Genomic DNA, 13,093 nt, shown 5'->3' with positions numbered 1-13,093 from the left:
GTCTTCTTAAAAGCTCTTTTCAGGGCTGCTAAGCACAGCCCTCCCTTTTAGCTGCCTGCACTGCAGGCACCAACTTACAAACTGAGCTCCAGTGCAAGGAGGCGGGATTATAGAGGAGGCGGCGCTATGCATCCTGGGAACAGTTACTAGCAATACTAAGTAACTGTACTACTAAGTTAAAAGCTTTTAGCCTGTTGGTGCCTCGGATCAAGATCCAACTCTACCCCCCGATGTTATCCCTGTGGAACCCCAGTGTACCCCGCTGCAGAAATCCCTACTCATACAGACTTATCAGGGCTAATAGGATAGCCCTTGGCAATATCATTACCTGTGGTAATGTACCTAGGGCAATTGGATATCCCCCCCAAAGTCACAACACAATGTGACTAGGACACACCAGGAGACTGTGCTGATTAATTTGATATGTGACATATGTATATCTGTGTACCACTGAGTCTCTGAATCTGTATACGAAGTGCTTCAATGTAGCAGTTGCACCTTTTCTCAAATACAAGGTCCACTGTGCTCCGTATACAGACTCAGTCACACATACAAGTGTCACATATCAAATTAATAAGCGCAGTCTCTTGGTGCATTGTGACTAACATGCATTTTCATTAAAAAAAGGCTCCCGACTCTAGCAGAGTTGAAAGGGTCCTGGCGGATCTCTTGCGCCAGGCATCTCACGCCGTGTGGCGTAGAGGTTAGATGTTTGAAAACACATCAATATTTATGATTGTGTGGAAAGTCCACATCAGATCTCAGAAACACTATTACATCCAGTGCAGCCTAAGCTGCTCTTAGAAACAAATGACATTAGAACTACTAAATGTGCATAGCTCTGTGAAAAGATTGCAGTCAGCGGATATTTTGCATAGCCCTGTAGCGTGACACTTAATTCTCAATGTATATGATAATGAAATTGTTTAGATAAGGAGAATAGCATCTGTACAGTCTCAGGATGTGAAACTTAAACAAACGTGCTATTTGGAAAATCTAAATTGAAGCAACACTTGAGAACAGCAAAAACACCTAAGTATTGTACATATATATTACATAATAAACAGACTAAATATATATCATGTAAGAGAACAATAATTTGCTAGCAGTGGCACAATCAGCATTCTTCTCATTTGTTTCCCCCGCCCCCACTAAATGTAACAATTTAAAATAGGATTTTGGTACCTACCGGTAAATCCTTTTCTCGTAGTACGTAAAGGATGCTGGGATCCACATTAGTACCATGGGGTATAGACGGGTCCACCAGGAGCCATTGGCCCTTTAAGAGTTTAAGAGTGTGGGCTGGCTCCTCCCTCTATGCCCCTCCTACCAGATTCCGTCTAGAAACTGTGCCCGAGGAGACGACATACTTTGAGAGAAGGACTTAACACAGATAGTGGTGAGATTCATACCAGCTCACACATACAAGGCACGTCAAGTCAACTAGCTTGAACTAATCAGCAAACGGCTGAAACCTTACTTACCCAGTAACTATGCAGTACGCAACTAAACTGAACCAAACAACACAAGCAGGAAAACGGCCTAGATGATGCTGGGGTCCACATTAGTACCATGGGGATGTACCAAAGCTCCCAGAACGGGAGGGAGAGCGCGGAGGCTCCTGCAGAACAGACTGACCGAAATTCAGGTCATCAGAGGCCAAAGTATCGAACTTGTAGAACCTCGCAAACGTGTTCCACCCAGACCAAGTTGCCGTTCGGCAAAGCTGCATTGCCGAGACACCCCGGGCAGCCGCCCAGGAAGACCCCACCTTACGAGTAGAGTGGGCCTTAACAGATTTTGGACACGGCAGCCCTGCCGTAGAATAGGCATGCTGGATAGTAAACCTAATCCAGCGAGAAATAAACTGCTTAGAAGCAGGACACCCAATTTTCTTGGGATCATATAGACAAACAAAGAGTCAGATTTCCTGTGACGAGAAGTTCTATTCACATAAATCTTCAGAGCCCTCACGACATCCAAGGACTTTGAAGTAATCGAGTGGTCAGTAGCCACTGGCACCACAATAGGTTGGTTGATATGAAATGCCGACACAACCTTTGGAAGGAACTGCTGACTAGTCCGGAGCTCAGCTCTATCCTCATGGAAGATCAAGTAAGGGCTTTTGCATGACAAAGCCCCCAGCTCAGAGACACGCCTAGCAGAAGCTAAGGCCAACAAAGTGACCACCTTCCATGTAAGAAATTTGAGTTCCACCTTCTGTAGAGGCTCAAACCAATTCGACTGGAGAAACTGCAACACCACATTAAGGTCCCAAGGCGCCGTAGGTGGTACAAAGGGAGGTTGGATATGCAGAACTCCCTTCAAAGAGGTCTGAACCTCCGGGAGGGCAGCCAATTGTTTCTGAAAGAAAATGGACAGGGCTGAAATCTGGACCTTCACAGATCCCAATCTCAGCCCCATATGCACTCCTCCTTGCAGGAATAGAAGGAAACGTCCCAGTTGAAATTCCGCCGCAGGAAATTTCTTGGACTCACACCAGGAGACATATTACTTCCAAATGCGATGGTAATGTTTAGACGTTACCCCTTTCCTAGCCTGTATGAGGGTAGGAATCCCTTCTTTCAGAATACCCTTCCGAGCAAGAATCAGGTGCTCAACTTCCATGCCGTCAAACGCAGCTGCGGTAAGTCTTGATAGGCGAACGGACCCTGCTGCAGCAGGTCCTCCCGAAGAGGAAGAGGCCTCGGCTCTTCTTACAGTAGATCCAGAAGGTCCGCGTACCAAGCTCGTCTTGGCCAGTCTGGGGCAATGAGGATCGCTTGAACCCTTGTTCTCCTTATGAGCATTAGGATTCTTGGGATGAGTGGGAGTGGTGGATACACGTACACTGACTGGAACACCCATGGAGACACCAGGGAGTCCACTGCCACTGCCTGAGGGTAACTCGACCTGGAACAATAACGCCAAAGCTTCTTGTTGAGACGAGAGGCCATCATGTCTATTTCGGGTAGACACCAAAGATCTGTTACCTCCCTGAACAACTCCGGATGGAGGCCCCACTCTCCCGGATGGAGATAGTGTCTGCTGAGGAAGTCTGTTTCCCAGTTGTCTACTCACGGAATGAAGATGGCTGACAGCGCCAACGCGTGCTTTTCCGTCCAGAGGAGTATTCTTGTGACCTCTGACATTACCGCACTGCTCTTCGTTCCGCCCTGTTGGTTTATGTAAGCCACTGTTGTTACGTTGTCCGACTGTACTTGAATGGTCCTGTTTCTTAGAAGAGGGGCTGCCTGAAGAAGACCGTTGTAGACGGCTCTTAGTTCCAGAATGTTGATGGGCAGGCCGGCTTCCAGGTTTGACCATCTTCCCTGGAAGGTCACCCCTTGAGTGACTGCTCCCCAGCCCCGAGGCTCGCATCCGTCATTAGCAGGACCCAGTCCTGAATCCCGAACCTGCGGCCCTCCAGTAGGTGAGGCAATTGGAGCCACCACAGGAGTGAAATCCTCGCCCTTGGCGACATATGAATTCTCTGATGCATGTGAAGGTGAGATCCCGACCACTTGTCCAGGAGGTCCAGTTGGAAGGTCCGAGCATAAAACCTCCCGTACCGGAGAGCCTCGTAGGAGGCCACCATCTTTCCCAATAGGCGAATGCTATGATGAACCGACACCCGGGGTGGCTTCAAGACATCCCGGACCATGGATTGGATCACCAATGACGTGCCCCGCGGAAGGAACACCCGCTGCACCTCCGTATCCAGGATCATTCCCAGAAATGACAATCTCCCGGTTGGTTCCAAATGTGACTTTGGAAAAATCAGAATCCACCCGTGACTCTGAAGCAGCCGTGTTGTGAGAACAATGGATTGCAGCAGCTTTTCCCTGGATGATGCCTTTATCAAGAGATCGTCCAGATAAGGAATGATGTTCACACCCTGTTTGTGGAGTAGCATCATCATCTCTGCCATCACCTTGGTAAACACCCTCGGTGCTGTCGAGAGACCGAACGGCAGGGCCTGGAACTGAAAATGACAGTCCAGCAATGCGAAGAGTAAATAAGCCTGATGCGGTAGTCAGATCGGAATGTGAAGGTACGCATCCTTGATATCCAGGGATACCAGGAATTCCCCGTCTTCCAGACCTGCTATCACCGCCCTGAGAGACTCCATCTTGAACTTGAACTCCTTTAGAAAGGGGTTCAACGAATTTAGATTCAGGATAGGCCTGACCGAACCATCCAGTTTCGGTACTACGAAAAGGTTCGAATAGTAACCCTTTGTCAACATGTGCGGTGGTACCGGCACAATAACTTGTGCCTCCACCAGCTTTTGGACAGCATCCTGTAGCACTGTGCTGTCCTGTAACAGAGTTGGTAAGCCCGACTTGAAAAAACGATGAGGAGGGAGACTTTGAAATTCCAGCCTGTATCCCTGAGACACAATATCTACCACCCAGGGATCCAGGCCGGACGAGACCCAGACCTGACTGAACTGTCTGAGTCTCGCTACCACAGGCCCCACCTCCGACCCCCCGTCCACTGTCATGCGGAGGACTTAGGGGTACCCGAAGCAGGCTTTTGTTCTTGGGAACCTGCAGCGGCAGGTTTCTTGGACTTAACCTTACCACCCCTGAAGAAGGTATTGGATGACTTGGCCTTTCTGGTCTTGTTGGGCCGAAAGGACTGCTGCGTAGCTGAGGAGAATGATCTCTTCGGAGCAGGAGCTTCAGAGGGAAGATACGGAAACTTACCCGCTGTAGCGGTAGAAATCCACGCGACTAGGGCTTCCCCAAAGAGAGCCTGGCCTGTATAGGGTATCGACTCCACACTTCTTCTGGATTTCGCGTCGGCCGACCACTGGCGTAGCTACAGTCCCCGACGAGCTGAAACAGACATGGAAGAAATACCCGCAGCTATGGAACCCAGGTCTTTCATGGATTCTACCATGAAACCTGCAGAATCATGAATGTTGCGTAAATACAATGCAACCTCATCCCTATACATCGTATCCAAATCCTCCATCAAGGCAGCCGACCACTTCGCTATTGCCTTTGCAATCCATGCACTAGCAATAGTGGGACGTAATATGGCCCCTGAAGCAGTGTACACTGATTTCAGAGTATTATCAATTTTCCTGTCTGCCGGCTCCTTTAAGGAGGTAGATCCCGGTACCGGTAAAAATCACCTTTTTTGAAAGTCTGGAAACAAATGCGTCAACAATAGGTGCGTTTTCCCACTTTTTCCTATCCTCCTCAGGGAAAGGAAAAGCTACCAGAATCCTCTAAGGAATCTGAAACTTCTTCTCAGGGTTCAACCAGGCCTTTTCAAGTATAGCATTCAGCTCTTTTGACGCAGGGAAGATTAGCGAGGCTTTCTTGTTTTCAGTGAAGAAAGCCTCCTCAACCTGCTCCGGTGTATTATCATTAACATTTAACACATCCCTGCTAGCTTCTATCAACAACTGTACCCCCCTTGCGAGAGATGCAGGCCCCCGCAATACATCCCCATCACCATCTGTAGTGTCAGAATCGGTATCCGTGTCATCTCGTGTTACCTGCACAAGCGCACGCTTGTGGGGGTATATTGTGGGGTGACCCGAAGTACCCGACAAGGGCCACACAGCCACCGAGGACTGCAATACCTGGGTTGGAGACTCATTACTGGCAACCCTGTCAGAAATCTGAGAAATCCAAGTCTTGACAGAGGAAAACCACTCTGGTTCCCTTGCTGGTATCTGTGCTAAACCAGTGCTAACCTGACTGCTTGGAATGGGATCATTCTGAGAGGATAAATCCTCTGCAGCATACGACACTGTATCCCTGGACATTGCTGCTAGTGACCAACAAACATACCACACACACACAGGATGGGGTAAGACAGAGTTTCCCCCCCCCCAAAGAATGGCAAGAGAGAAACAGAGATTGGAGCCAACCCACACCAGCACCTAAACCGAGGAGAAAACCCCTTTCCAGCGCTGACTTGTACACCTTAATAGGACACACATTCAAGTAATTAGCCTCCCCCCTCCCTTCTACAACCCCCTGGTACCGTCACAGTAAACTGGAGCTGCTGTGGAACTTCCTTCAGCTTATCAGCATGCAGGAAAATGGCGCTGGAACGCTGCAGGTCCGCTCTGAGAAGCTCCGCCCCCTTCCCGGCGCTGTCTTCCCGCTCTTCTGAGTTTAAATTTGGTTTGAGGAGTTGTGCTGGCTGGGATCCCAGGGGCCCGACAGGCTTGCTGACCAAAAATGAGGGGTAAGCGCTGGCACAGCGCCGCACAGTGTGCCTCTGGTACCGTCCGGTTAATACCGCGATCCCTCCCCTGTTGCCGCCATCTTCACACCGGCCCCCCGCTTGCTAGGGGGGTCGGTGACTAACTCACCACTTTCTTCAGCTCTGTAAGGGGTCGGCGGCATGCTGCTGGGGTGAGCGGTTCCCCTGCGGCGGAGACCGATCCGCCCCTCTGGAGCTCAGTGTCCAGTCAGCAGAGTCAGTGGCTCAGACCCCGCAGGACGGACACTGCTCCCCCCCTTAGCCCCATGCAGCAGGGAGGCTGTTAGCAGCCTCCCTGTAAAATAAAAAAACTCTAAAACTAAACTTTTATTAGGAAAGCTCAGGAGAGCTCCCCTAGCTGTGACCGGCTCCTCCGGGCACATTTTCTAAACTGAGTATGGTAGGAGGAGCATAGAGGGAGAAGCCAGCCCACACTCTTAAACTCTTAAAGTGCCTGGTGGACCCGTCTATACCCCATGGTACTAATGTGGACCCCAGCATCCTCTAGGACGTTAGAGAAAACATGGTTTTAAACATTTATATAAAGTAAAAATCACTGTGTCTATTACACGAATTATGTACAGCTTGGGTAAACCAGAAAACATGTTGCAAAGACTGAAAACACAATGCAAAAGTAAATACTGATGAACTTGAAGCAGCACCGACGTGTATGTCATTCAAGTAGTACTAATGCCAGCCTTTTTCACAGAGTGCAAACCTTTATACAAAGTTATAAGTACTGGTAGTAAGTAGATAACTGATGTATTATGTATTCCTTCCATGTGCTTCCCTGATGCAGAATAACACAATGAAATATACAAATGTCAGTGAAAACAAGCCTCATCTAGACTTGAGGGGAATAGATCTTTTACTGTGTAATGTAATATGTAGGATACAAATGTAACATACACACACTATATAGATTACCTGCTCCCTGCTTGAGTAATTCTGCAGCAGAGTTTGCAGCAGTCTGTGGGGCTGTCTCTGCAATCTCTTCCAATGGATCTGAAAGTAAAGATTTTATTTTAAAAGGCATTCTGTTGAAACATTTCTAAAACAATACAACTAACCAAAGCTCATATTAAAGCACACTTAGGGGCAGATTTATTAAGCTCGGTGAAGTGATAAAGTGGAAGGTGATAAAGGATCAGCCAATCAGCTCCAAGCTGCCATATCACAGGCTGTGTTTGAAAAATTACAGTTAGGATCTGATTGGCTGGTCCTTTATCACGTTACAATTTATCACTTCACCAAGCTTAATAAATCTGCCCCTGAAAATAAATGTATAAACTGACAAAGTACCATGTAGGAAAAAGAAAAATGCAGGTGCACACTCTAAGCTCACAAAGTACCGTACCCTGGTCTCACAGGAATCCGTGAGAGCTTCCCAAAAATCAGGAGTCTCCCCAACATTCTGAGAGAGAAGGCCAGGGTCTGTGTGTGTGTCCAGAGCATGACTGTCAACTAGCTATGACATGAACCCACCACAAGACGTGATTCTGTGGAATGTCTGTGTACTAATGAGGTGGCAAAACTTGGATAAGAGTTTAGCACACATTCCTGAAAGGAAAATAAACATAGTACATTATATATAAATTATTAATCAGAGCCATGATTAAACTTGGAAAGGCAATGCAACCAACTCATCCAAAACATAAATTATGGTTATCATTTCTTAATTATAAAGGCAATGTATTATTAAATATTTATTTTCCGTAAGATTTATTTAGCGTACTGACAATAATTTAATGTACAGGCAATTTCATTATTTATTGATGGCACAACTATCTCTTCTAGTCCCAAGTGCGCGGTCTTGGAGTAATCCTAGACTCCTCCCTCTCCCTGAAACCACACATTCAGCACCTGTAACAAACCTGACGTTTTCATCTCAAAAATATGTATAGGATCAGACCCCTTCTCACCCAGGATGCTATTAAGACCCTTATTCACTCACTGGTCATCTCCAGACTGGACTACTGTAATCTCCTCCTGACTGGCATCCCTGACAAAAGCCTCTTTCCATTCTAATCTATCCTCAATGCTGCAGCTCGGCTCATGTTCCCCACCAAACACACTACATCCACCTTTCCTCTCCTACAAGCCCTTCACTGGCTTTCCTTTCCCTTCAGAATCCATTTCAAGCTTCTCACACTCACTTACAAAGCCCTCACCCACTCCTCTCCCATTTACATCTCTAACCTTATCTCCCTTTACACTCCCATCCATCTCCTTCGCTCTGCTAATGCACGCAGCCTCTCCTTCCGTCTGATTTCTTCCTCCCACTCCTACCTTTAAGATTTCTCAAGTGCTGCTTCCTTTCGCTGGAATTCCCTACCTCTCCCCCTCAGACTCTCCACCTCTCTACAAAACTTCAAACGGGCTCTCAAGACACACTTCTTCACCAAATTCAGCAAACTGTTATTATAAGCCCTCTGACCCATGTTCATTGCCTACTCAAGCTGTGTCACCCCTAGCTGTCTGCCCCTCCCCTTTAGAATGTAAGCGCTCACAAGTAGGGCCCACTTCCATTATATGCTTATCCTTTTCTTACTTAAACCATCTTCGACAGCGCCAAATCCTGCAGTTTTCTGCCACCCTGATACTTATATCTGTGTAGTCTGCTGTTGTAGCTTATGTTTATGTTTTGATTATTCTTTTATGTACTCTATAATTGGGCGCTGCAGGATCCCTTGTGGCACCATACAAATAGAGAGTAATAAAAATACACTGTACAGTTTGTTACACAGTCTGCTAATAACAGCAGTTAAGAAGCATATTTGCAGCATATTAACTATTTACACACTCACTGTTTCCCACATGAACGTTATGGTAAAACGTACATTTTTTAACACTTTCTTTTTTCTCCAAGGCCCACAGAATCCACAGGGATAACCTTTGGGGTATTATGGTGGAGACCAGGATCAGACACCAAACAGTTAAGCTTTTAGAGCTACCGAGATGTACCTGTACTGGTCCTTCTCCCACCGCTCAGGCTCCTCAGTTTTGTTAACAAGCCTAAGACAGGAGCTGGAAAAGAGAGAAGGAAGAACGGTACACACAGGAAACACTCTCTCCTACTACAGAGATGAGAACCGGTGACCAAGATTAGTAACCCATAGAAGCTAGGTGCGTCAGGATGGGCCCCTTGTGGATTCTATGGACCTCGAAGAAAAAAAAGAGTCAACAAAGGTATGTTTTACCATAATTTTATTTTCTTCTTCAGAGTCCATAGTAATCCACAGGGATAACCTTGAGGATGTCCCAAAGCAGTTGATCTAGGGAGGGGATGGCTCCTAAGATGACAGGAAAAATTTGTGTCCAAAAGTAGCACACAGGAAGGTCAACCAGTGTGTAAGCCTATGAGATAGTCATGTGAATCCATCTGTCCAGAGTCTGTGTGGTAGCTGGCCAGCCCTGCTTGTGGAATCCAGTTAGGAGAAAAAGGGGATATTTTTTCCTAATGGAACTAGTACAGTCCATGCAGATTCGAAGAGCATAGACCACATCCAAGGAGGCCTCCCCTACCAAGAGGTCTGGTGATTGGAAGGCCGGAAATACTATGTCTTCATTAAGATGGAAGCTGGATACCCCCTTGGGGAGGTAACCCTGTTTGGTCCATAGAACCGCTCTCTCTGATACCTTGCTTGTGAGGTTATTGCCAAAAGAAAAAATAGGATTTTAATTACCTACCGGTAAATCCTTTTCTCGTAGTCCGTAGAGGATACTGGGGTTTCATTTAGTACCATGGGGTATAGACGGGTCTACTAGGAGCCATGGGCACTTTAAGAATTTGATAGTGTGGTCTGGCTCCTCCCTCTATGCCCCCCCTACCAGACTCAGTCTAGGAAACTGTGCCTGAGGAGACTTTGAGAGAAGGATAGATAAAGATAGTGGTGAGATTCCGAACCAGCACACAGAAAACAGAGGAAAGCTATGCTAACCCAACTTTAAACAGGAACAGCAACAGCTGAACCAACAATACTTAACCAAGTAACAGTGCAGGAATAACGAAGCACCGGGCGGGCACCCAGTATCCTCTAAGGACTACGAGAAAAGGATTTACCAGTAGGTAATTAAAATCCTATTTTCTCTTACGTCCTAGAGGATACTGGGGTTCCATTTAGTACCATAGGGATGTACAAAAGCTCCCAAACCGGGTGGGAGAGTGCTGAGGTTCCTGCAGAACGGCTTGACCAAACTGAAGATCCTCAGAGGCCAAAGTATCGAACTTGTAGAACTTTGCAAACGTGTTCGAACCTGACCAAGTAGCTGCTTGGCAGAGCTGTAAAGCCGAGACACCCGGGGCAACCTCCCAGAAAGAACCCACCGACCTAGTAGAGTGGGCCTGTACAGATTTTGGAACCGGCAAGCCTGCCATGGAATAAGCATGCTGGATAGTGAGCATGATCCAGCATGCAAATTGTCTGCTTTGAAGCAGGACACACAATTTTATTGGGATCATATAGGACGAACAGCGACGAGCTGTCCTCTTTACACATACCTTCAAAGCCCTCACAACATCCAAAGACTTCGGAGAAGTGGAAGTGTCGGTGATAACCGGAACCACAATAGGTTGGTTGATGTGAAATGCAGACACCACGTTCAGCTCTGTCCTCATGGAAAATTAAATAGGGGCTCATGTGAGACAAAGTCTCCAGCTCTGACACACGTCTTGCTGAAGCCAAGGCCAACAGTGCGACAGTCTTCCACGTAAGATATTTTACGTCCACCTCCTGTAATGGTTCAAACCAGTCCGATTGGAGGAACTGCAGCACCAAATTGAGATCCCATGGTGCTGTGGGAGGCACAAAGGGAGGCTGGATGCGCATAACACCTTTCAAAAATGACCGGACCTCAGGGAGAGAAGCCAATTGTTTTTGAAAGAAAATGGACAAGGCCGAAATCTGGACTTTTATGGAGCCCACACGTAGGCCCACATCCACACCTGCCTGCAGAAAAAGCAGGAAACGTCCCAGGTGAAATTCCACCGCAGAACAAGTTCTGCTCTCACACCAAGAGACGTATTTCTTCCAAATACGGTGGTAATGTTTAGACGTTACCCCCTTCCTGGCTTGGATCATAGTTGGGATAACGTAGCCGTGGGAAGTCCTGATAGACTAACGGGCCCTACTGCAGAAGATCCTCGCAAAGAGGTAGAGGCCACGGATCTTCGAGGAGCATCTCCAGAAGGTCCGCGTACCAGGCCCTTCTTGGCCAGTCTGGAGCAATGAGTATTGCTTGAACCTTTTCCCTTTTTATTCTTTTGAGAATTCTTGCAATCAGAGGAAGTGGAGGAAACACGTACACCATCTGATAGACCCATGGAGTCGTCAGAGCGTCTACCGCCACTGCCTGTGGGTCTCTCGACCTGGAACAATACCGCCTGAGCTTCTTGATAAGACGAGAGGCCATCATGTCGATTTGTGGATATCCCCACCGACGTCTCAAGCACCTGAACGCTTCCGGGTGAAGGCCCCACTCCCACGGGTGCAGGTCGTGTCTGCTGAGGAAGTCTGCTTCCCATTGTCTACTCCCGGAATGAAGACCGCTGACAGCACCACAGCATTTTTTTTCTGCCCAGAGGAGTATTCTTGACACCTCTGACATTGCTGCTCTGCTTTTCGTTCCTCCCTGTCGGTTTATATAAATCACTGCTGTCACGTTGTCCGACTGGACTTGAATGGCCTGATTCTGAAGAAGAGGCCTGCAGAAAGGCATTGTATAAGGCCCTGACTTCCAGAATGTTGATTGGCAGGATGACTTTCTGACTTGACTATCTTCCTTTAAACTGCACCCCCTGGGTGACTGCTACCCAACCTCGGAGGCTAGCGTCTGTGGTTAACAGGACCCAGTCCTGAATTCCGAACCTCCGACCCTCAATGAGGTGAGGGGTCTGTAGCCACCACAGAAGGGAGATCCTGGCTTTTGGCGACAGATGAATCCTCAGGTGCATGTGAAGATGCGATCCGGAACATTTGTTCAAAAGATCGAGCTGGAAGGGTCTTGGTTGGCTTCAGGACATCCCGAACCATCGACTGGATTACCAATGCCTTTTCTAATGGAAGGAACACTTTCTGCGACTCCGTGTCTAGTATCATTCCCAGGAATAAAAAGAGGGGGGATACTGGCGCCGGCTGATAATTCAAATAATAAAAGGACATTTCACCAATATCATAATAAAAATATGTGTACAGTTTATTACACAATCATAAAAAGGTGTTTTTCTACTCAATTATTAAAACAAAAAGATGCTAGAAAGCATAAAGTATCTTGAGTATAAATACACCACTGGTTTTCCCCTCCTGTAAATATTGAAGCCACACAATCTGGCTAGGACTCAGTTCCACATATGCTCACAAGTTCATTTACGAAAATAAGATTTTAAACCTACCGGTAAATCTTTTTCTCCTAGTCCGTAGAGGATGCTGGGGACTCCGTAAGGACCATGGGTATAGACGGGCTCCGCAGGAGTCATGGGCACTCTAAAGACTTTAGATGGGTGTGCACTGGCTCCTCCCTCTATGCTCCTCCTCCAGACCTCAGTTAGAGAACTGTGCCCAGAGGAGACGGACAGTACGAGGAAAGGATTTTTGTTAATCTAAGGGCAAGATACAAACCAGCCCACACCATCCACACTGTACAACTTGAAACATACGAACCAGTTAACAGTATGAAACAAAACAGCATCAGCCAGGGACTGATCAAAACTGTAACATAACCCTTCTGTAAGCAATAACTATATACAAGTCTTGCAGAATTCAGTCCGCACTGGGACGGGCGCCCAGCATCCTCTACGGACTAGGAGAAAAGATTTACCGGTAGGTTTAAAATCTTATGTTCTCTTACGTCCTAGAGGATG

The 13,093-nt window shown here is 47.2% G+C and overlaps 1 protein-coding gene across 3 annotated transcripts in view; it reads right to left on the bottom strand.

Annotated features, from left to right (window-relative positions):
* The window catches only part of TNS3 (tensin 3), a 1,058,399-nt gene that overhangs the window by 20,698 nt on the left and 1,024,608 nt on the right, over positions 1–13,093 (bottom strand). For all 3 annotated transcript variants that reach the window (XM_063922694.1, XM_063922695.1, XM_063922696.1), the window contains one exon: positions 7,162–7,239. In XM_063922694.1, the coding sequence (XP_063778764.1) occupies positions 7,162–7,239 (78 nt within the window). The remainder of the gene's footprint in view (positions 1–7,161; positions 7,240–13,093) is intronic.

Source organism: Pseudophryne corroboree, chromosome 5 (genome assembly GCF_028390025.1).
Source record: "Pseudophryne corroboree isolate aPseCor3 chromosome 5, aPseCor3.hap2, whole genome shotgun sequence".
Taxonomy (NCBI): Eukaryota; Metazoa; Chordata; class Amphibia; order Anura; family Myobatrachidae; genus Pseudophryne; species Pseudophryne corroboree.
The sequence above is the reverse complement of the archived record's forward strand: the minus strand, read 5'-3'. Positions and strand labels throughout refer to the sequence as shown.